General features: G+C 48.3%; 1 protein-coding gene across 2 annotated transcripts in view; it reads right to left on the bottom strand.

Annotated features, from left to right (window-relative positions):
* The window catches only part of LOC119405251 (membrane-associated protein Hem), a 51234-nt gene that overhangs the window by 11468 nt on the left and 19586 nt on the right, over positions 1-20180 (bottom strand). For both annotated transcript variants that reach the window (XM_037672062.2, XM_037672063.2), the window contains exons 11-18: positions 18643-18775; positions 16496-16782; positions 13680-13811; positions 10782-10897; positions 4731-4833; positions 3975-4108; positions 2381-2478; positions 683-776 (exon numbers count right to left, since the gene is read on the bottom strand). In XM_037672062.2, coding sequence (XP_037527990.1) covers positions 683-776; positions 2381-2478; positions 3975-4108; positions 4731-4833; positions 10782-10897; positions 13680-13811; positions 16496-16782; positions 18643-18775 — 1097 coding nt within the window. The remainder of the gene's footprint in view (positions 1-682; positions 777-2380; positions 2479-3974; positions 4109-4730; positions 4834-10781; positions 10898-13679; positions 13812-16495; positions 16783-18642; positions 18776-20180) is intronic.

Genomic DNA, 20180 nt, shown 5'->3' with positions numbered 1-20180 from the left:
ACTGTTTACTGCTGATCTGTGATGGAACGGCACTTTACAATTGTCACAGCGTGCACCCCTTTGCTCATTTCGTAGAAGTCCTTTAAGCCATACAAAGTTGCAAATGCACCCAGAGTTCATTTCTTGTCAATCCCTCGTTTTGAAAAAAATTAATTAAACAGAAATGCACAGCATGTTTTAGCTGGGCTAGTTGGTTTTCGTACATTATGGAGAAACAGCGCGAACAACAGGACAGTGGAAGTGGACAGTCCTGTGTGTTTTTGCACTCTGCCGTCATCTGCGCTGTTCCACCATAATGGAACAGATCATCCTGATGAAGGGGGAGGGGGCTCTGCAAAAAGAGCACATGTACACTTTTCACATGGGAGTTTCAGAGCTGAAGGACTCCAGAAAACACAGAACTTAATAATTGGCATTAGCTTACACAGGCCAATACCAGAACAGCAATACTATAGGTAACAAGCGTCACGGCTCAGCTGCAGAAAGTAACGACTGCTAGCAAGCCAACAAGCACACCGATGACAGCCAGACAGCCTAAAATTTGTCTCGCGACTGCACCACTGGCCGTACCACATCATACTGAGAGAAACTGTGGAAAAAATTAATGAGGTGTGGGGTAGCAGGCCAGTCCAGCAAGCGAGAGAGGGAGAGAGAAAAAGAAAAGTTGGTGGTGGATACTGACTTTGTAGCTTCTTGAAAAGCTCTCGCATCTGTTCAGGCTTGTCGTAGTTGGAACGGAGCTCGATGAGAATCTCCCGATTCTGGAGCACAATTTTCTGAAACAATGAATGGCGGGAGAGTTGGGGGCAAAGGAAATTTGTCAAGTCATATTACAGAGTTGGAGGGAAGAGGGAAAGAGGGAGAAAGGCAGAGAGGCTAAAGGTGCATGTCCCAAAAGCTGTACACATGCACTCTGAACGATTCTGACCTCCGAAGGTTGAAGACACATTTAAAGGCACCCTGAAACGCTAACGACGATTGTTTGCAATCACGTGGAGCCGGTAGTGTAACTCTTTCGTGATGTAGTGTAACTCTTCAGTCATAAATTTTTTCAGAATGTATTTCTGTCATATTTATAAAAATCTAGAGCCTATGCACTCCGTGAAGACTGTCATACAGCAAAGCTGTCTGTGTGTGTTAATCAAACTTGCAGCATTCCTTGAAGCGGCCCTTGCTGCCCACAGTAGTGTTGGCAACCATTCATTGCCGTGTTGCCTTGGTTTCGCGAGTTCGCATTTGGAGGTCTTCAAGCTCTCCGCTGGCAAACTGTCTCAGCTTTGCATGTCCGCAATTCGGAGTCCTCGGCTCTCCACTGACACTTGGCCTCTGCTTTGTGAGATCGCAATGCTGAGTTTTCAGCACAGCGACTTCAGCACAGCGAGATCACGTGTGGTTAGGAAAGTGTGTGAGTCTATATGATTGGCTAGTGAAATCACGTCATGTCGTAAATCCGCGACCAGATTTGAAATGCGTGCGCTTACACATTGCTGTCTCTTTTCCTTGCATATATGTGTTTCGCACTTACACATATATGCAAGGAAAAGACACAGCACACCTGACTGGTCAAGGCAATGCCGCATCAGCCAATGGACCCACTAGGAGTTTTCTGAGGATGCTGACTACTACTACTAACTGCTACTACTACTAACTACTACTACTACTACTACTACTACTACTACTACTACTACTACTACTACTACTACTACTACTACTACTACTACTACTACTACTACTACTACTACTACTACTACTACTACTACTACTACTACTACTACTACTACAGCACTGGCTAGTCTAAGAAAGCTTCGTGGTAAAACTGAGTGCCATTTCCCTGGTCATTGAAAGATCCCTTACACGGTTCCTTTTCTCTCGGTTTTCCAGAACTCGATGTTCCAATCGAGAAGCCCACCTTCTCGTGAATGTCATTTACAATGAGAATTGATTGGACAGCTGGAAGTAACGCTCCCAGATACCAGTATTGGAGGGGACAAATTCCGCACGGGCCCTCTTCTGACATAAAGAGGAGATATGCAAAAGCACGAAGAGTAGGCTGTGGCTCCTAAAATGATACCAGTAAAGCTTAGAGAGAGAGAGAGAGAAAGCAAACAACAGCAAAATGTATTGCATAGATTTGTGACAAAGCTATTACAATATTTGTATTTCTTTGCCTTGTAATACAAGTGTAACTAGATTTACCAAAAAATGCACCCCTGCCACAACCCTTGAAAGGGTTCTGGTGTCCTGGTTGTACAAAAATAACATAACATTATATGTATCACAAACAATAAAAACTGATTGACTGATGAATTGACTGACTTACTGTTTAATTAATTGATTAACTGATTGCTTGATTGATTGATTGATTTTGGGGCGATCTCACCTTTAGCTCTGCGACCTGACTGGCAATGTGCCACATGAGACTTTCGTTGAGGAACTTCATGCCATAAGGCCCGATCAGCTCGGCCAGCGAGCGCAACTCTGAAATACCAAAAAGAAAGGATTCAACAGGCTCGTTATTTGCATACTCAAAATTCATGTTCATTGCTAAATCTCATTATAATGAAGTCACACCTAACATGTACACTAAAGGAGGGGCAGCCAGAATTTTTGCAAAATCTGATATCGTCAAAGTGGGAGTGTTCCTCTGTGTAACCAAAACTTGGTTGCATTTTGAAGACTTCCAGTGCTGTTGTTGTGCCACATAGGCCAGCTAATAAGTAGAAGCAAGTCCCACAACAAAAATTCACGGAAGAATGATTATGTATGACAGTGAATTTCGTTTGTATGCTATGAAAGCTCCTAAGTTCAATGAAATTAGACACGGCCGTGCCGAGATAAAGGACAACCCAAGGTCCGGGCGACCCACCCCTGAGGTTGATTCGTATCAAACTCATTCAGACTGGACCGGCAGGTTTACCATGAACAAATGTCGAATTAACCTGCCTGAGATCACCATGAAACCTATTTCTGAGCGCAATCATTTATGCTAGTATTTTGGGCATGTTGAAGATTTCGACATGAATGGGGCTACAAAACACGTCCATGGACGATTGATGTCGCTCCTGCATTGATGAAGGGCAGTTTCGATGCTATGAGAGACAAAGAAAACATCCTATATATATTCTTGCCCACTTTGCGACTTGGAATGAGATGTAGCTTCACCAGAGGAAACCAGAACCAAGGCAGAACCAAGGCTCGTACAATGAAGGAATTTGCATTTGCCACTTCTGAAAAAACTCGATGCCCAATGCCAGGGAAGAAATGTAATGGCAACCATTTTCAGGGATGCAAAAGGGGGTCCTGGTGATAGTTTACTAAAAAAAAATAGCGGGGCGGGGGCAGAAAAATGCCATACTAATATTTTCTGCAAAATGTACATGAAAATATTATGCACAAGGGTGACAACAGGTATTTTCTTTCTAAATCTCTCAGACACGCATGCCCATCTCAAAATGTCGTCCCAGACACATGTCATTTATCCCAATGTGTTAACTTACCAACTCGAGCAGAATGCCGTGTTAATCTAGTATATGAGTGGAGTCACAGACGTGCCTGCCCCATGTAATGACGTTCTTTAATGAGCTACTGACCACAAGATATGACTTTGGTTCATACAATGCACAGTGTGCAATGTGGCCACTGGCAATGCACCGTGAAGCAATATAGAAAAAGAAGGTGGGGATTGTCCCATGAACATGTAGCAAGCCTCGCCTCCGGCACTTGGGAGAACGCAAGGGACGTATACTGCTTGCGAATCCTAGCCGAGGCAAAAGAAAGAAAGTGTTCGCTTTGGCTTTGAATGATGCCTCCTGGAAAGAGACACTTAAGTTCCAATAACGAACCAAATGGAACAATTCCCTCAGGGAAGTCAGGGAAATACTCCCTAGACAGTGGCTCGCAACTTCCAGCCTGTAGCCCAAATTCGCAATGGAACCTGGCGAGTCCACACAGTGCAGTCCACAAAAGTTCCTCACCCTGGACGTCGGAGAACTCCTCTGCGGTGAAGGGAACCTGCTGTCCGTCATGCACAAGGTTGACGAAAGCCCGATGTAACGGAGAGTAGCACATGTGGCCAGCCGTCACCTTACGCAGAAGAACCTCCAGGTACCTGCAAGCATTGAAGAAGAGCATGGGAGAAAGAGATAGCGATAGCTCTCGTAATACTAGAGAACTTTCAGTGAAACTGCTCCAGTTTCTAGGTGAATGGACCAGCAAGTTCTCTTTGATTCAAAGTTTGTGCCCGGAATAGCATTAGGTTGCCATGTGCAGTAAAGACTTTGTCGTACTCTCTAAGCACCATTGAGGTAGCGCATCTAAGATTGGATGAAGTAGCACCATAGAAATACACACAGCGCCATCTTTCAACTCTAAAAATCAGTGCTCAGTGTTGTATGTGCACTATGCACCGTCCGCCAGGGCACCACTCACAAAATCAGCCAATATTTGTCGCACCTGCTTGCTCCCGCCTAATAAGTGGTTGAGGACAACACTGCCGAGAAAAGAGCGAGGGACTTGGGCTGTCTTTGAAACGAAACTGTAAATTCCCTGCTGCGTGCAGTGCAATAATACTTGGCTCATCTGCCCACAGGAGCATTAACTAGAGATCTGCAATGTTTTCTGACTATGTTACAAAAAGCCCTGCAGGTTAAAAGAGGTCTCCAGTAGTTGGCAAGCATATTTGAAAATGAAAGCAAGACAGGGTGCTTCGAGGCAATGACATGGGCACTCACCAGTTGGTGTAGAGGGTAGCGATGGTCTTGTCACCATGGCTGTCTTGTGGTTGTGTCTGCTGCAGCAGGACGTTGTTGAACACCCGGGTCACGTCTACATGCACTGGAGTGGGCAAGGAGGCGAAAGGGGTCATGAATATTCATGATCTGACATAGCTGCTAGTCAATGAGTTAAAAAAACCTATACTGACTGCTTAAAGGGACACTAAAGGCAAAATACAACTCGCCATAGACTTTTGAAACACCATTCCAGAAACCTCATAGTGCTTGTTTCGAGCCAAGGAAATGCTTAGTTTGAAAGCAAGTCGCACTTTAGTGGTCCGCATACTGTTAGCGCAATTCAAACCACCCGCCTCTGAAGGACTCATGATGTAAGCACTCCCCAACGCCACTTTTAATGGACGTTACGGCAGCACCTTCCGTTATCTGGCAACATTGTGCCTCCACCGAAAACGCACACAAGAATACTTCCTGTTATGCTTGTTTTGTTGGCCGCTGCTGCTTGCACTGTAATGCGATGTTTTCCGCGGAAGCACTTGATACTCGGACACACTGTGTAGTGTCAGGAAGCTGCACACGATCCGGCTGTCAGTGCGGGAATACGGGCGCCCCATGTGTGTGTGTATATTTGTGCTGGTGCCGTATGGTGAGCCTCTGTTAACGTCGCTGGTGCGCCATGCTGCCGAAATGCAACACGATCACACCATGTACACCGTGAAATCGGTGTGCGCAGCCTTTACTTGTGTGATCCATGTCGAACCAATGTTCATCCCCATCGAGGAGTCGTGCAGAAGGCGCCTGACGATTCATTTGGCTTTAAAGCACAGAGAGGGACAGCTGAAAAAAACAGGCACGAGAATGCGACTACGCTAGCGGAAACTACCACCGAGACGCGACCACATGAGCGGAGCGCATCCTGGCGAAAATGGAACTTTTGAACCACCCACGCCGTTCGCCATGGTAACGCCAAGTTCTTTTAGATGAGAAAGCATCTTATGCTCGGGCCAGTGTCCGTTATGTGGCGTCCGCACCCATACTGCGCTCATGCCACCTCCTCCCACCTCCTCGCGTTCTCCTCTCCCGTTTCTCTCTCTCCGCCATAGCTGTGCGCTCGTATATAATGCGGTGCAGGCTCGCTCCCGTTGCACTCTCCTTTGCAACAGCGCTATGGACGCTCTCGAAGCTGAACATAAACGGGAACGCCGGCAAGTGTTGCACTCTCCTTTGCAATGGCGCTATGGACGCTCGCGAAGCTGAACGAAAACGGGAACGCCGGCAAGTGTTGCACTCTCCTTTGCAACGGCGCTATGGACGCTCGCGAAGCTGAACGTAAACGGCTTGCCGGCAAGCGTGCACTCTCCTTTGCAATGGCGCTATGAACGCTCGCAAAGCTGAATGTAAACGGCTTGCCGGCAAGCGTTGCACTCTCCTTTGCAACGGCGCTATGGACGCTCGCGAAGCTGAACGTAAACGGGAACGCTGGCAAGTGGTGCACTCTCTTTTGAAACGGCGCTATGGACGCTCGGGAAGCTGAACGTAAACGGCTTGCCGGCAAGCGTTGCACTCTCCTTTGCAACAGCGCTATGGACGCTCGCGAAGCTGAATGTAAACGGCTTGCCGGCAAGCGTTGCACTCTCCTTTGCAACGGCGCTATGGACGCTCGCGAAGCTGAACGTAAACGGGAACGCTGGCAAGTGGTGCACTCTCTTTTGAAACGGCGCTATAGACGCTCGGGAAGCTGAACGTAAACAGCTTGCCGGCAAGCGTTGCGCTCTCCTTTGCAACAGCGCTATGGACGCTCGCGAAGCTGAATGTAAACGGCTTGCCGGCAAGCGTTGCACTCTCCTTTGCAACGGCGCTATGGACGCTCGGGAAGCTGAACGTAAACGGCTTGCCGGCAAGCGTTGCACTCTCCTTTGCAACGGCGCTATGGACGCTCGTGAAGCTGAACGTAAACGGGAACGCCGGCAAGTGTAGCACTCTCCTTTGCAACGGCGCTATGGACGCTCGCAAAGCTGAACGTAAACGGGAACGCTGGCAAGTGGTGCACTCTCTTTTGAAACGGCGCCATGGACGCTCGGGAAGCTGAACGTAAACGGCTTGCCGGCAAGCGTGGCACTCTCTTTTGAAACGGCGCTATGGACGCTCGGGAAGCTGAACGTAAACGGCTTGCCGGCAAGCGTTGCACTCTCCTTTGCAACGGCGCTATGGACGCTCGTGAAGCTGAACGTAAACGGGAACGCCGGCAAGTGTTGCACTCTCTTTTGAAACGGCGCTATGGACGCTCGTGAAGCTGAACGTAAACGGGAACGCCGGCAAGCGCTGCACTCTCCTTTGCAACGGCACTATGGACGCTCGGGAAGCTGAACGTAAACGGGAACGCCGGCAAGTGTAGCACTCTCCTTTGCAACGGCGCTATGGACGCTCGCAAAGCTGAACGTAAACGGGAACGCTGGCAAGTGGTGCACTCTCTTTTGAAACGGCGCCATGGACGCTCGGGAAGCTGAACGTAAACGGCTTGCCGGCAAGCGTGGCACTCTCTTTTGAAACGGCGCTATGGACGCTCGGGAAGCTGAACGTAAACGGCTTGCCGGCAAGCGTTGCACTCTCCTTTGCAACGGCGCTATGGACGCTCGTGAGGCTGAACGTAAACGGGAACGCCGGCAAGTGTTGCACTCTCTTTTGAAACGGCGCTATGGACGCTCGTGAAGCTGAACGTAAACGGGAACGCCGGCAAGCGCTGCACTCTCCTTTGCAACGGCACTATGGACGCTCGGGAAGCTGAACGTAAACGGCTTGCCGGCAAGCGTTGCACTCTCCTTTGCAACGGCGCTATGGACGCTCGTGAAGCTGAACGTAAACGGGAACGCCGGCAAGCGCTGCACTCTCCTTTGCAACGGCACTATGGACGCTCGGGAAGCTGAACGTAAACGGCTTGCCGGCAAGCGTTGCACTCTCCTTTGCAACGGCGCTATGGACGCTCGCGAAGCTGAACGTAAACGGCTTGCCGGCAAGCGTTGCACTCTCCTTTGCAACGGCGCTATGGACGCTCGTGAAGCTGAACGTAAACGGGAACGCCGGCAAGCGCTGCACTCTCCTTTGCAACGGCACTATGGACGCTCGCGAAGCTGAACGTAAACGGGAACGCCGGCAAGTGTTGCACTCTCTTTTGAAACGGCGCTATGGACGCTCGTGAAGCTGAACGTAAACGGGAACGCCGGCAAGCGCTGCACTCTCCTTTGCAACGGCACTATGGACGCTCGGGAAGCTGAACGTAAACGGCTTGCCGGCAAGCGTTGCACTCTCCTTTGCAACGGCGCTATGGACGCTCGTGAAGCTGAACGTAAACGGGAACGCCGGCAAGTGTAGCACTCTCCTTTGCAACGGCGCTATGGACGCTCGCAAAGCTGAACGTAAACGGGAACGCCGGCAAGTGTTGCACTCTCTTTTGAAACGGCGCTATGGACGCTCGGGAAGCTGAACGTAAACGGCTTGCCGGCAAGCGTTGCACTCTCCTTTGCAACGGCGCTACGGACGCTCGCGAAGCTGAACGTAAACGGGAACGCCGGCAAGTGTTGCACTCTCCTTTGCAACGGCGCTATGGACGCTCGTGAAGCTGAACGTAAACGCCTTGCCGGCAAGCGTTGCACTCTCCTTTGCAACGGCGCTATGGACGCTTGTGAAGCTGAACGTAAACGGCTTGCCGGCAAGCGTCGCACTCTCCTTTGCAACGGCGCTACGGACGCTCGCGAAGCTGAACGTAAACGGGAACGCCGGCAAGTGTTGCACTCTCCTTTGCAACGGCGCTATGGACGCTCGTGAAGCTGAACGTAAACGGCTTGCCGGCAAGCGTTGCACTCTCCTTTGCAACGGCGCTATGGACGCTTGTGAAGCTGAACGTAAACGGCTTGCCAGCAAGCGTTGCACTCTCCTTCGCAACGACGCTATGGACGCTCGCGAAGCTGAACGTAAACGGGAACGCCGGCAAGCGAATCTCGAAGCTGCGAGGCTGTGAAAGCGCGCGTTCGCTGTGCTTCCGTAATTCGCTCTCTGTGCAATGGTGTGCGAAACGCCATGAACAACGTCAACGTGGGCGCTAGTTGCAGCGGCAGCGCCGCCGCCGCGGAGCAGAGGAAGGCTCGGGAAGCCAGACGTAAACGTCAGCGTCGGTAAGCGGTAATTCAAACGCCTCGACAACCACCGTCTCATAAGTCACATAAGTGAAACGGAAACTCGACGTACACCCCCCGCGATGCTTTCGCATTGCACCATGGTTGCCTGTAGGGAGAGATGATGTGTAATTTTTATGAGAATCAAAGAGAAACGCACAAGGAGCATTTTACCTATTATGTCTTGTAATGCACAAAATGTCATTTTTTACTATAAGTAGATTGAGTACTAGTGATTATTTGAAATCGGGCTCTTGACGTCATTGGGCTCATTTCAATATGTCTCAGTGGTGGCGCACATGGTGTCCTACATTCACCTTAATTTCTCGATTAGTAGAGCACTGCTGTTGCTAACGCTGACGTTTTAGGCGTACCTTTCACTCTTGCATAAATTGTTATTTGCCTATAGTGTCCTTATAATGTAAAGTTGAAAACAATGTAAAATGCAAATGAAGCAGTCCGCACTCCGCTGTAATACTTTTTTGGATGCGCTCAACGTTATATTCGAACCTTGACATAACGAATTCATACTGGCAGTTGAAAACTTTGTTAAATACCAATTTTTTTTATAAGTTGAAGTTCCCACGTTTCAACATAGAACAAAAAACCAAATGGCTTTCTTGAATAGCCTTGCATCTCAATAGTAAGCATACTAAAGAGCAGCAGCAGAAAAAGAGAGTGGAGTAACGGGACTGCTTGCTATGAGATCCAAGATAAAACTCAAAGTCAAAGAAATTTTTGGCGCTCTCACACGGCTGCATGCGATAGCACATGGTGGTGATACCAAAGAGCATTTCAATATTGTGAAATAAAACATGGTGGCAAAGCAGATGAATCATCCAGCTTTCCCCGGTGTGTGTGCACTCTTGTACAGCGATCTTGTACCCAGCACAAACAGGTGCCGGTTCAATGGAACGTGCTAGCTGTGCGATTGGTACCACCTTTCACCTACGCCGATCAGCAGTGTTCCTCAAAATGCAGTGTCTGCACATGCTACCAGTTGTCCCAAGTGATTGATTTGTACGCAGTGCGTCACCTGCTACGCTGACACCGTGCTTCACTATGCTTCACAAAATTGCAAAAAAAAAGTGTGGCTTAACAGGGAAATGAAAATAGTTCGTTACATCTTGGATTTCATTAAATTGAAGTTCATTAGATCAAGGTTTGACTGTACTGTGTTACTATCCTAATGAAAATACTACAGACTTCGCGAGTACCTCCTGCAGTGGATGTTGCAGCTCCAGGGGATCACAGGGGCTCGATTATTTTGTTAGTCCCAAACACACAAGGTAAGAGAAAATAAGAACAGAAGAACCACAGGGAAAAACTGCTGCGACATTTCATTGAAACTTTATAAACAATCAAGCAAAGGAAAATGAAAGTGGATGCGATGGTAACTTGCCACAGGTGGGCACAGAACGGACAACCGTAGCATTTTGCATGTGGTTCTTTGCCATGACAGTGCCATCCATCTGGGTGCTTTCTAGGGTGTTTGTGGATAATATTAACCCTGCTAGTGGTGGCCAGCGCCGCTCATGGCCAAGATGAGCGACGTGGGAAACCTCCTTTAACCGCCTGAAGCTGCACGCAGGTTTACGGCAGAACGTTTCGCAAAGACAGAAATGTTGAAAAAGTGGTCATCTACACTGATCGCAACACCACCATGCACCAAGCAACATGAAACATCGATACTGCAAACAGGCTCATGAATACAAAAAGGACACAACAAAGAACCCGAAATCATCGGAAGGTGCGGCGCATCAGGGAACTTTGCACGAAACTTGGCGAATGCCACAAGCATTAATCTGCAAATCTGCACGGTAAGTGGTAAGCTCCTATTGGTTCCCCAATGGCACCCAGTGAAACGTGAGAAGGAACCCACCATGGTTCTCGATGCCCTGCAGTACGCTCATGTAGGCCTGCACACTGGAAAGCAGCTCGGACGGCTTGGCTATCTCGTGGCTCTCTGGGTTGTACATCACCATCCCCACCAGCGCCCTGCACACACAGTGGATTTGACGCACACCTTCATTCATGGGTGGAACGATGTGGTGAACAAGCTCTGGCACTGCTTGGCAAGTTTTACAATATGAAGTTAACTGCAAAACGCATCGTACAGCATCGAGGCAATTGAGTATTTAGTCTTGACAGGGCACCCACTTTGCTTTCTTGTCTTGCGTGGTCACTACTGTGGTGATCATCGATAGCGACTATGCAACAATGAAGGAACGCGGCTAATACAGCAGTTGATTAATGGCAGTAAAGTCATAAAAAGGCACGAAGAATTTCAGCTTTCCTGTCATTCATTTATGACTAGTGTGGTGCGGCCTTCGGCATTTAGTTTTCGGTTGGCCTGCAAACGAAGCTTTGACACGCGTTTTCAGTGCTCCATGCTTGACACCCTCTGAAGGCAGTCTGAATGCCACATTTTTTCAAGTACAGTGGGCTCTCGTTAAATGGAACCCGAAGGGATCAGGAAAATGTGTTCCTTTCAACGGGAGTTTTGTTTACAGTGGAACCTCGTTAATGCGTACCTGCCGGGAACGCCGCATAACTACGCACTAAACGGTAGTACGCATTAACCACCAAGTAAAAATATGCATCTCCTCGCATGCGCCATCGCCGCCAGCAAAGAAATAAATACAGTGCCAGAGCAAATATTGCCGAAAGTACCCACTGCAAAGCCTTTTCTTTCTTTTTGCCAAACTGGAGAAAAGATTGTGGTACTCTCGCACGACCGTCCTATAGTGCCGATAGCGCGCGGTGGCGACGCCAAGGAGCATTTCGGAACTATTACAGGGTCCGGTATACGCAGTGACCAACGTAGCGACAGAACGGACAATGTCGGCTTTCCGCGATATATGTGTGTGCGTCTGTACCGCGATCTGCTACTAAATGAAAACTGACACAGTTCCAATGAAACGCGGTACGGCTGCGTGAAGCCGATCGTCTCCTGGCTAGTTGCATGCAGCGCGTCGCCTTCTCGGCTCACGCCGTCACTGCCGGGCCGCCGGGCCGCTTGCGGCACCGCACGCGCGCATTTGTCGTGGGAGAGTGTTCTTCGTGCCCACTTCGCTCCAGACCGTGCACAGATGCGGCGATGAGCACAGATGAGCTTGTTCGGTTAAGGCGGCGATGACGAACTTCCTGTAAGCGATGCGCACTCCGCGACGCTCTAGCAGCTCTAGCGGTCCTGGCAGCGGATGGAAGCGCGTTTGGGTGGTCGCCCAATAAAAGAGTGCAGTATGGTCACAACAGCACTACGCTTGCTGTACCGTACGCGTGCGTTTAGCGTGATAGCGTTTATGCAAAGAAGTTTCTCGTCGCCCACTACCAGCAACGCTCAACTCCGCAACAGCGAGCTGCTTTCGTTTCTACAAAGCGGCGCGCGCTTGAACACGGCCCCGCACAACGATGCGGCAGCGATCGGCGGCCCAACGCGTTCAGGTTGTTGCCTATTAAAAGCGTGCAGTAGGCTTAAAGTAGTGCTGCGCCGCACGCGTGCCCGAGCAGCTATCTGAAGATACTTATTGTGATAAGGTTGTCGGCGATAAGTCACGCTGGCGCGTTCGTCGGTGGCCGCCGCCTAACCTTCGTTCTTTCCCGATGCTTACCCGCAAAGGCATCGCCGCAATCGCGCGGAAGTCGGAATCGGTGATCGACCGATCTACGCACTTCTCGAAAAGACTGAAAACCGTTGGCGGCACATTGTGGCGTTGGGAAGTTCAGCGGCGCAGTAAAATTTTATGGCACAAAATGTTATCGCGGTACGCAGGGTACGCACTAACCGGTAGGCGTAGGGTGAAGCACTACGGCTTAAGCGGTCAGCGAATGCATTAGGCTCTATGAGACTCGGTCGGGGATTCGTCGCAACTACGTTTTAACCGTTAGTACGCTTAAAGCGGGTACGTATTAACGAGCTTCGACTGTACTGAGAGATGAACTGGGGTGCAGAATACAAGCCCGAAACCGATCATATTACAGGCAGTTGTTCCATTTAAGCAGCTATTCCGTTGAAGAGATTTCCGTTTACTGAGAGTCTACTGTATAACCCGCACCCCCTTCTACAAACTGCGGAAAAATTTTTAAGCATACATCCGGTGTATTGACGTGAAGCCGCTGTTCTTGCATTACCAAGAAGCCCTGCCGTGAAGCCAAATTGTGCACCAAAATTTACATACAACCCGCACCCCGACCTTAGCTCTGAACTTTCTATAAATTTTGCATCGGTTATACGCGAGAAAACGCGGTAACTTCGTGTGTGGCCAAACACATTTCAGTTAGCGAGAGTTCCATGCAAAAATAATGCATATGCTTGCCAGGACCAGAGGATGAGTTATAATCATAAAATTTTCCCAACTTTCGTGGTCTATGCATGAAATTTCACCGCGAAGAAATTTCGTGACAACAAACCTTTGCATGCGTCCCCTCAATTTCGTTGTAGCAGTGTTTGACTGTATTTCTGTCTCGTTAGGCCATGGAACACTGCACTACATGTCTTCCACTTTTATATGAACACACGGGTCCAGTGTTAAAAGGAACACTGTGTGCAGGGCATCCCCGGATTTCGCTCTCCTACTAAAGCATAATGGCTTAGATTTGCATAAGACTACTGGGGGTTGATAGTTGTGACTTTTTTACAGGCTAGTGGTGCCATGCACGAACAGTGCTCCCACATCCACTTAACTAGGAGACCACTGATATGAAAGGTGCTCATTCTCGTGTTCCCTTTAACAGTGGACCGTACTCTACATGGCGCACGCTTCACTGCAAGGCTTACTTGTTGAAACGGTTCTCAAGGTGTTGCGCCAGGTACTCCCTGGGCGCAAACGTGTGGTCCCACACGTGGATGCTTGAGGCGTAGTTGATGGCGAAGCACAGTTCCGTCAGTGCCATATGTAGCTTGTCCATACTGCAATAAAGACAGGCACAGTAACTAAAGCAGCCCCTAATTGACAGGAATTGTAACAATGAGGTCTCATTAGACGCTACCGCGCAACAGACTTCACTTGAAGATCTGCGATGTCAGACAGCAAGTTCTCTTGCATTATTTATAAGAATGTTTGAAATGGAAACAGGCAGTAGTTGATTGTTTATACACTCAAACCTCATTATAATGAAGCCTCATCTGACAAGAAAATAGCTTCGTTATATCCGAAAATTCGTTATAAACGTATATTCGAACATTACCTGTGACAGGACTATTCTTCATTTACTACGTTATAACCGATAATTCGTTATATCCGTGTTCATTACTGTCGAACCTCGATATATCGAACGGCACGGCGATCGCGAAATAGTTCAATATATCCAGAATTCGATATAAAAAATCACGTAAAAAATGCGTCAAGAACTTGTGGAAAACAACCAACGAACCAATCGTGGTGCAGTAAATACTCACTTGAAGATTCAAACAAAGTATTTATTGTGTTGGCTTAAAATACTGAAAAAGAGTAGCCTGCTTTTTGTTGGCAATGGCGTGTTTGACGACTGCGTCCTCAACATAGTCCAGGAGATCCACAAGTGAAAGGCCGGTGCCTTCAATCGCGCTGCAGTGGCGGCGCGCAAGGGCCAAAGCGGCTACGACCTCAGCTGATGTCGGGAGCGGGGCACCATCAGCGCTTGCGGGATCCACCTCGGCAGCGTCTTCATTCAGCTGCTCAGCGGTAGCTTCGGCGACGATCTCTACATCCGCCGTTGTACCAGTGCTGTCGTCACCTCCAACGAAGTCTTCGATGCACATGCTTTGCGGCTCCGCACCAACAAAGCTCTCCAGCTTGCTCCACGTTTCGGCGAGCTCGCTTTCTTCATCTGCGCATGCCAACTCAGCTTCCTCGGATTCTTCCACTGATGCTTCGTCAGTGCGTCCACCGAAGCCCGCATGCCGAAAGCAGTTGGCTATCGTCGACTGCTTGACGTTTTCCCACGACGCCTTGAGCATTTGGATGGCGCCCAAAAGATCGATCTTCAGATCTTGGCCCATCCGGAGTCTTACAAGCAAAATGTCGATCAGCCGACGCTTGTAGATAGACTTAAATGTGCGGATAATGCCCTGGTCCAACGGTTGGAGCTTCGAAGTGGTGTTGGGCGGCAGAAATACCACTTCGATGTTGCTCAGCTGGGCATCGGTGTGGTGTGCCGTGCAGTTATCGACGATAAGGCATACCTTCCGTCCCTGACGCACCAGGTCCGAATCCTACGCCTTCAGCCTGGATTGCTTCCAGTTTTGCTGCAAAAGTCAGGGTCGTCCGTTTCTTCGCGTCTGCAGCCATCGCTACACACACCACAACGCGCGGCAGGCCTAACACACGAGCACAACAACGACCGATGCGACGGATGCCTGGCGATACTATCAAGGAGGAGCTGGTGCAACAAGTGCAGTGCGTCATTGCTGCAAGGCTGCGGCGTGCGTATGCCGCTACGTTCAAGTGGCGCACTCGGCGCCATCGATGTGTGCAGCAGTCGTAAACGCCCACCGCGCTGCCGCTATTTTCGAGAGTTGCGGGAAAGCTCGCCGCCTGTCAACGGAGCGCGGGCGGTTTGGGGTGGCCGAGTTCGATATATCCATTATACGTCAAACTTCGTTCGAAATAAAAAATTAAAAATGCATGCGATTTCCCACGTGATATAGGAACCGTTCAATATAGGCAATAATTCGACATGTCCGTGTTCGATATATCGAGGTTTGACTGTATATCGAGGTTTGAATGTATAAAGGAAGTGACTGTAGTTGACATACAACTTTTTAAAATTTGGCCTACAGAATAGTTCAGCCATCAAAACGCAAGCCTTTTGGTTTGAAAAGCACTAGTATTACGAAAACAGTGCAACTGAATTTTGATGCATTGCAAAGATGGCTTTTCTGATCAAATGCCATGCAATCCATAGCTAGTAGCCTTGGTCACCTCAAACTGAGTGTGCACAGCATTTGTGTCCGACACGCTATGGCAAGTCACACTTAATGTCTCCACTTGTTGCCTCCTGCATGTCACATGTGCCTCAGAGATGATTTGCGCCCAAGTTACACCAGCAATTACAAGTGGGCGTTTGTACCGATTCGTGACATTTTGTATGAAGTCTGTTGCGTTCCATATGCCTAAACATGCAAAGAGCAAAAAAAATTACGACAGAAAAGGCACAAAAGCGAGCAGCAAGATCTCAAAGGAGAGGTGAGTCATTTGCTAACTGCACACTAGATGGTTGCATTGCAGCGCTCTGTTTCCGCAAACACGGAGTCATTGCCGAGAAGCGTAGTTTCTGTGCCTTGATTTTACAAGTTAACGTGCACCTGAAGCAGCAACAGATGAGCACTAGTACATATGTCAGTAGCAACGTTTGCAAAGACACCCAAACTTGCCATCAAAAGTAGCTTCATAAAAGTACCTTTGTTTATCGGATAGCAAACAGGGCAAGTTGGTGCCGACACATGATGCACGGAATCATTGAAGTCCTTGACTAAGAAAGAAGTCAAGACAAGTAAAGACAGGACAGCCTTTGTCTTTTTTCTTATGTCTAAAGCCGTAACCAGTGCTCTACGAGATGGAAACTCCTTTCAACTACAGTTTCACATGAAGGGCCTTTAGCACCGTTACTCACGTGCTAAGCTCCTCGCGGGTGCGGCGGTAGCTCTCGGCGCCAGGCTTGTCGCGCGGCGCGTTGGGCTGTGCACCGCCCGCACCCTGCCGGTGCTTCTTGTCGGTGCGCTGCTTGCGCTGGTGCATGGCCAGCAGAGCCATGTGGGGCGCCGAGTGCTTGGGCAGCAGACGGTCGCTCAGGGTGCACTGCTCGTCGCAGATGGTGGTGATGATGTTCTTGGCCTCCTTGGACATCTCGTCCAGGAACGCGTTCACCAGCGTCAGGCTTCGGTCGCCAATGTGGTGACGCTACAAGTCCAACGTGGTCACATGCGTGAGCAACACAATGTTAAAGGGGCCCTGCAACACTTCTCAGCACGGCGAGAAAACACTGCCGATCGACAGTCGAGGCTGTTGAGAACATTTGAGCCAAACATTATAGCCCAGCACACGACCTGGAATTTGCAATTAGTTCTCAGTCAGCTGGAATCGTTCACTCTTCTCTCTCCAAATGATGCCATAAACCCAAACGACCATGCCATAAACCCAAAGTCCATGCTCATTGGCCGATTTGAGCATTGTGAGCTGCATGGTTACAGCGGCCGCCATGGGGTGCTGCTACGTTCACACTGAAACTAAGCCGCGCATTCAAAGACAAGAAAATAAAGTGCTCAAGGTCGTGACGTACACTGATGAAGGGGCGCATGTTCTTGCCCCCGTGACATCCCCCTCCCTGTGTAGCTTGCAGTGCACTCGCTGGTACGAAAGGAGAGAGAAAACGCTTGAAGTGCACGACAAATCCCTGCAACACTGCTCGTACTTGAGGAATTTTAAAAATTTTTGCAGCAGTCGATTTGCGAGGCAACAAGCTCCTCTAATGAAGCCATTCGACGATTACTTGGAAAAGCGATGAAGGGTCCCATTAACAATGCGAGGTTTGGTTCTGTTATGCGCAGTTACCCTAGCGTATACCTGCAATCTGTAAAATTTGCGTATTGTGTACGTACTACCGCATTTCAGTAATATACTTCGTGCATTTCCCTTGTTGTGTTTCATGTTGCATGGTTATCATCCCGTACTTTACCGTTGTATCGCTTCTTCTGAATCGCAACGTCTTGTAATCTAATGTCTGAGATCATTAGTTTTGAAGTTCCCGTGTTTGCCGTTACGTTTTCGATTGTTAACCTACTTTGTATAGACTTTCGTATTTGGCCCCCTTAGGCAATGCCTCTGTTGAGGGCCTGTAAGGCATATGTAAATAAACAAATAAATAAATAAATAAGTAAATAAATAAATAAATAAATAAACAATATAAATAAATACTGGTGAGATCTCACTCTACTGCAGCAAGCCTTGTACAAGCCCCATTCTCAACCGTGAACAATTTGCCAGTTTGGAAGAAAGAGCAAACCAGAGTTAACCAACAGGGATTGTCCAGCAACATTAAGACAGAAAAAGAGAGTGGTTTGCAAACAGTGTTGAACTCTGCAGATGGCTATAAAAATGTTCTCGTCATCCTCGAGCACATTTTCGCCGCATGCATCTGTTAATGCCAGGTTCCAATCACCAGGGTGTGGGACCAGGACAGTCAATGATCCATGATAAATTCATGACCCGAAAAGAAAGATCATAACCAGGAGAAAAGGGATAGAGATTGCACTGAGTTGAACTTCTAGAAGAAGCTGCTTGGCGCAGTTCAAACATGAATGCACTCATGCACAACACACGGCGACGACAAGGTTTAGAAACAAGGGAAAACGCAGAAGCACAGAGTTCCCACCCTGGGCCCACACCTTGCAGTACACATTATTTCTGGCTCTTCAAGCTCCAATGATAAGCAATCTTGGGCAATGACGTCATTGTTTATAGGCATGTCCTCTTTTCCCTCCTGTCCCTTACTTTTCTACACGTCCATTTCCAGCTAAGTTTCCTTTGCGCGATATTTTCTTTCAGCCCATATCTCGCTCACGGGCAGAGTCCAGGTGTCAACTAAAAATTGAGACAGTTACAATGCCCATGGCCCTTTATTTTGTTCTTCCTTTTGTCTATAATTTGACAAATTACTCTTCCTATTACACGCAGTGCAGCTTATGGCAGTGAGGCAATTAGCGACACATTACGTCAAGTAACGCGATGGAAGTGAGTCGTAAGGGCCATACACAAGCTCACCTCCTCGGGGCAAAGCTCATGAGTACAATTCATGAAATGGCCGCAGATCAGAGGGAAGGCAATGATGTAGCGCGTCTGCGCTGGGAACTCCAAGCACAGGTGGAACTGGTCCTCAAAGGCTCGGCTGAAGAAACTGCGCCATTCAACAGGAAGATGCAATACAAGACAGTTTGGCAGGCTGCTGTGTGCTCAAGCAGCCCATATAGACATAGAGACACGTCAAATCTGGGCAAATATAACGTGAGACAAAGCTTGCCTTTACAAAACCATCCTGAACTTTGCCAACAGTAGCTTTTAAGCACTACCGTTTTGCTAAATGGCTCGCACACAGCACGATCTTTCTATAAGGAATGAGTCAGCCTATAGTACTTAGCTGGATGAACTACACCTCGTCGTTTGGCGAGACGTCTCTCACGGTAGGTCTGCGGGAACAGTCCGCGGCACGTGTTTGCGGGCTCTCGTGGCGAGTCTGACATCGGCGACACCGCATTCGCACTGTATTTTATGTGATATGTTCTTTTGTGTGGTCATGTCCTCTGTGTGTTTTCTATTGCCATTATAATGGATTATTTGTCATGTTACCAGTTATTTATAAGATTCGGCTGGCGAGTTCCCATTGTAAAAGCAGTTTAATAAATGTACACGTGTTTGTTGCTCGACAGCGTGACTGTGTCCGTGTGTTCCATGAGCACGGCGCATCTAGACCCGACATGGCACATCCTTTCCTTTTTAATCAACCGAATCAATCTGTTTTGGCTTTTTAGAAGGCTCTTTTGTGTAAACTGATTGATATCAACCAAATGTCACAAAACATTTCATTACGTATGACTGACAGCGACAAGATAAAGACCAAGATAAATTGAACGTGTTAACATTCAGACACGCTTTAAACTTTGTAACAAAATAAAGGCTGAAAAATAATCCCCATAAAACCTTATTCTTATCTACCAGCTCAGCCAGATCTTTAGCACCTGCCCTTCATTTTTATTCATTTTTTTCATTTTTTACTTTTTAGCTAAATAAAACCATATGGCCTTGCCAAAAAGGCAAACTCAAACCAGCTGTCACAGCATGTGAAGAGTTCTTTTTCATTCAATTCTATTGACTTACTTTAAGTTTTCAAACTGACACAGCAAATGGTCAATACTGGCGATAACAAAAGCTTAGTGCAACGCCAACCAACTTTCTGTTCCGAAAGGAATGCAAACTATACTCGCTCATAACATAAAAAAAAAACAATGTCCGCTCCACCCACAGCCATTGCTGTCCCTCTTAGAGAGAGAATTTGCATGAATGCTCCATACAATAGCACTTAGTCATTTTTGCGGCATCAAACACTTCTTGAGCATTTCAGATCGCGGACTTTCCCATACAGACACGCATTTTTGTCGCTGGTTTAAGACAGAAGCTTGAAGGTCCCGGTAAATTTCGTCGGGGATTCTGACATAACTGCCCCGCCAAACGTAATGTTTTATGTAGTGATGACGAACCTCCAACTCTTAATATGCGAAGTACTTACATTAGCCGAGAAGTACTGA

Source organism: Rhipicephalus sanguineus, chromosome 9, assembly GCF_013339695.2.
Source record: "Rhipicephalus sanguineus isolate Rsan-2018 chromosome 9, BIME_Rsan_1.4, whole genome shotgun sequence".
NCBI classification, from domain to species: Eukaryota; Metazoa; Arthropoda; class Arachnida; order Ixodida; family Ixodidae; genus Rhipicephalus; species Rhipicephalus sanguineus.
Note: the sequence above shows the minus strand (reverse complement) of the source record. Positions and strands in the feature narration are given on the sequence as shown.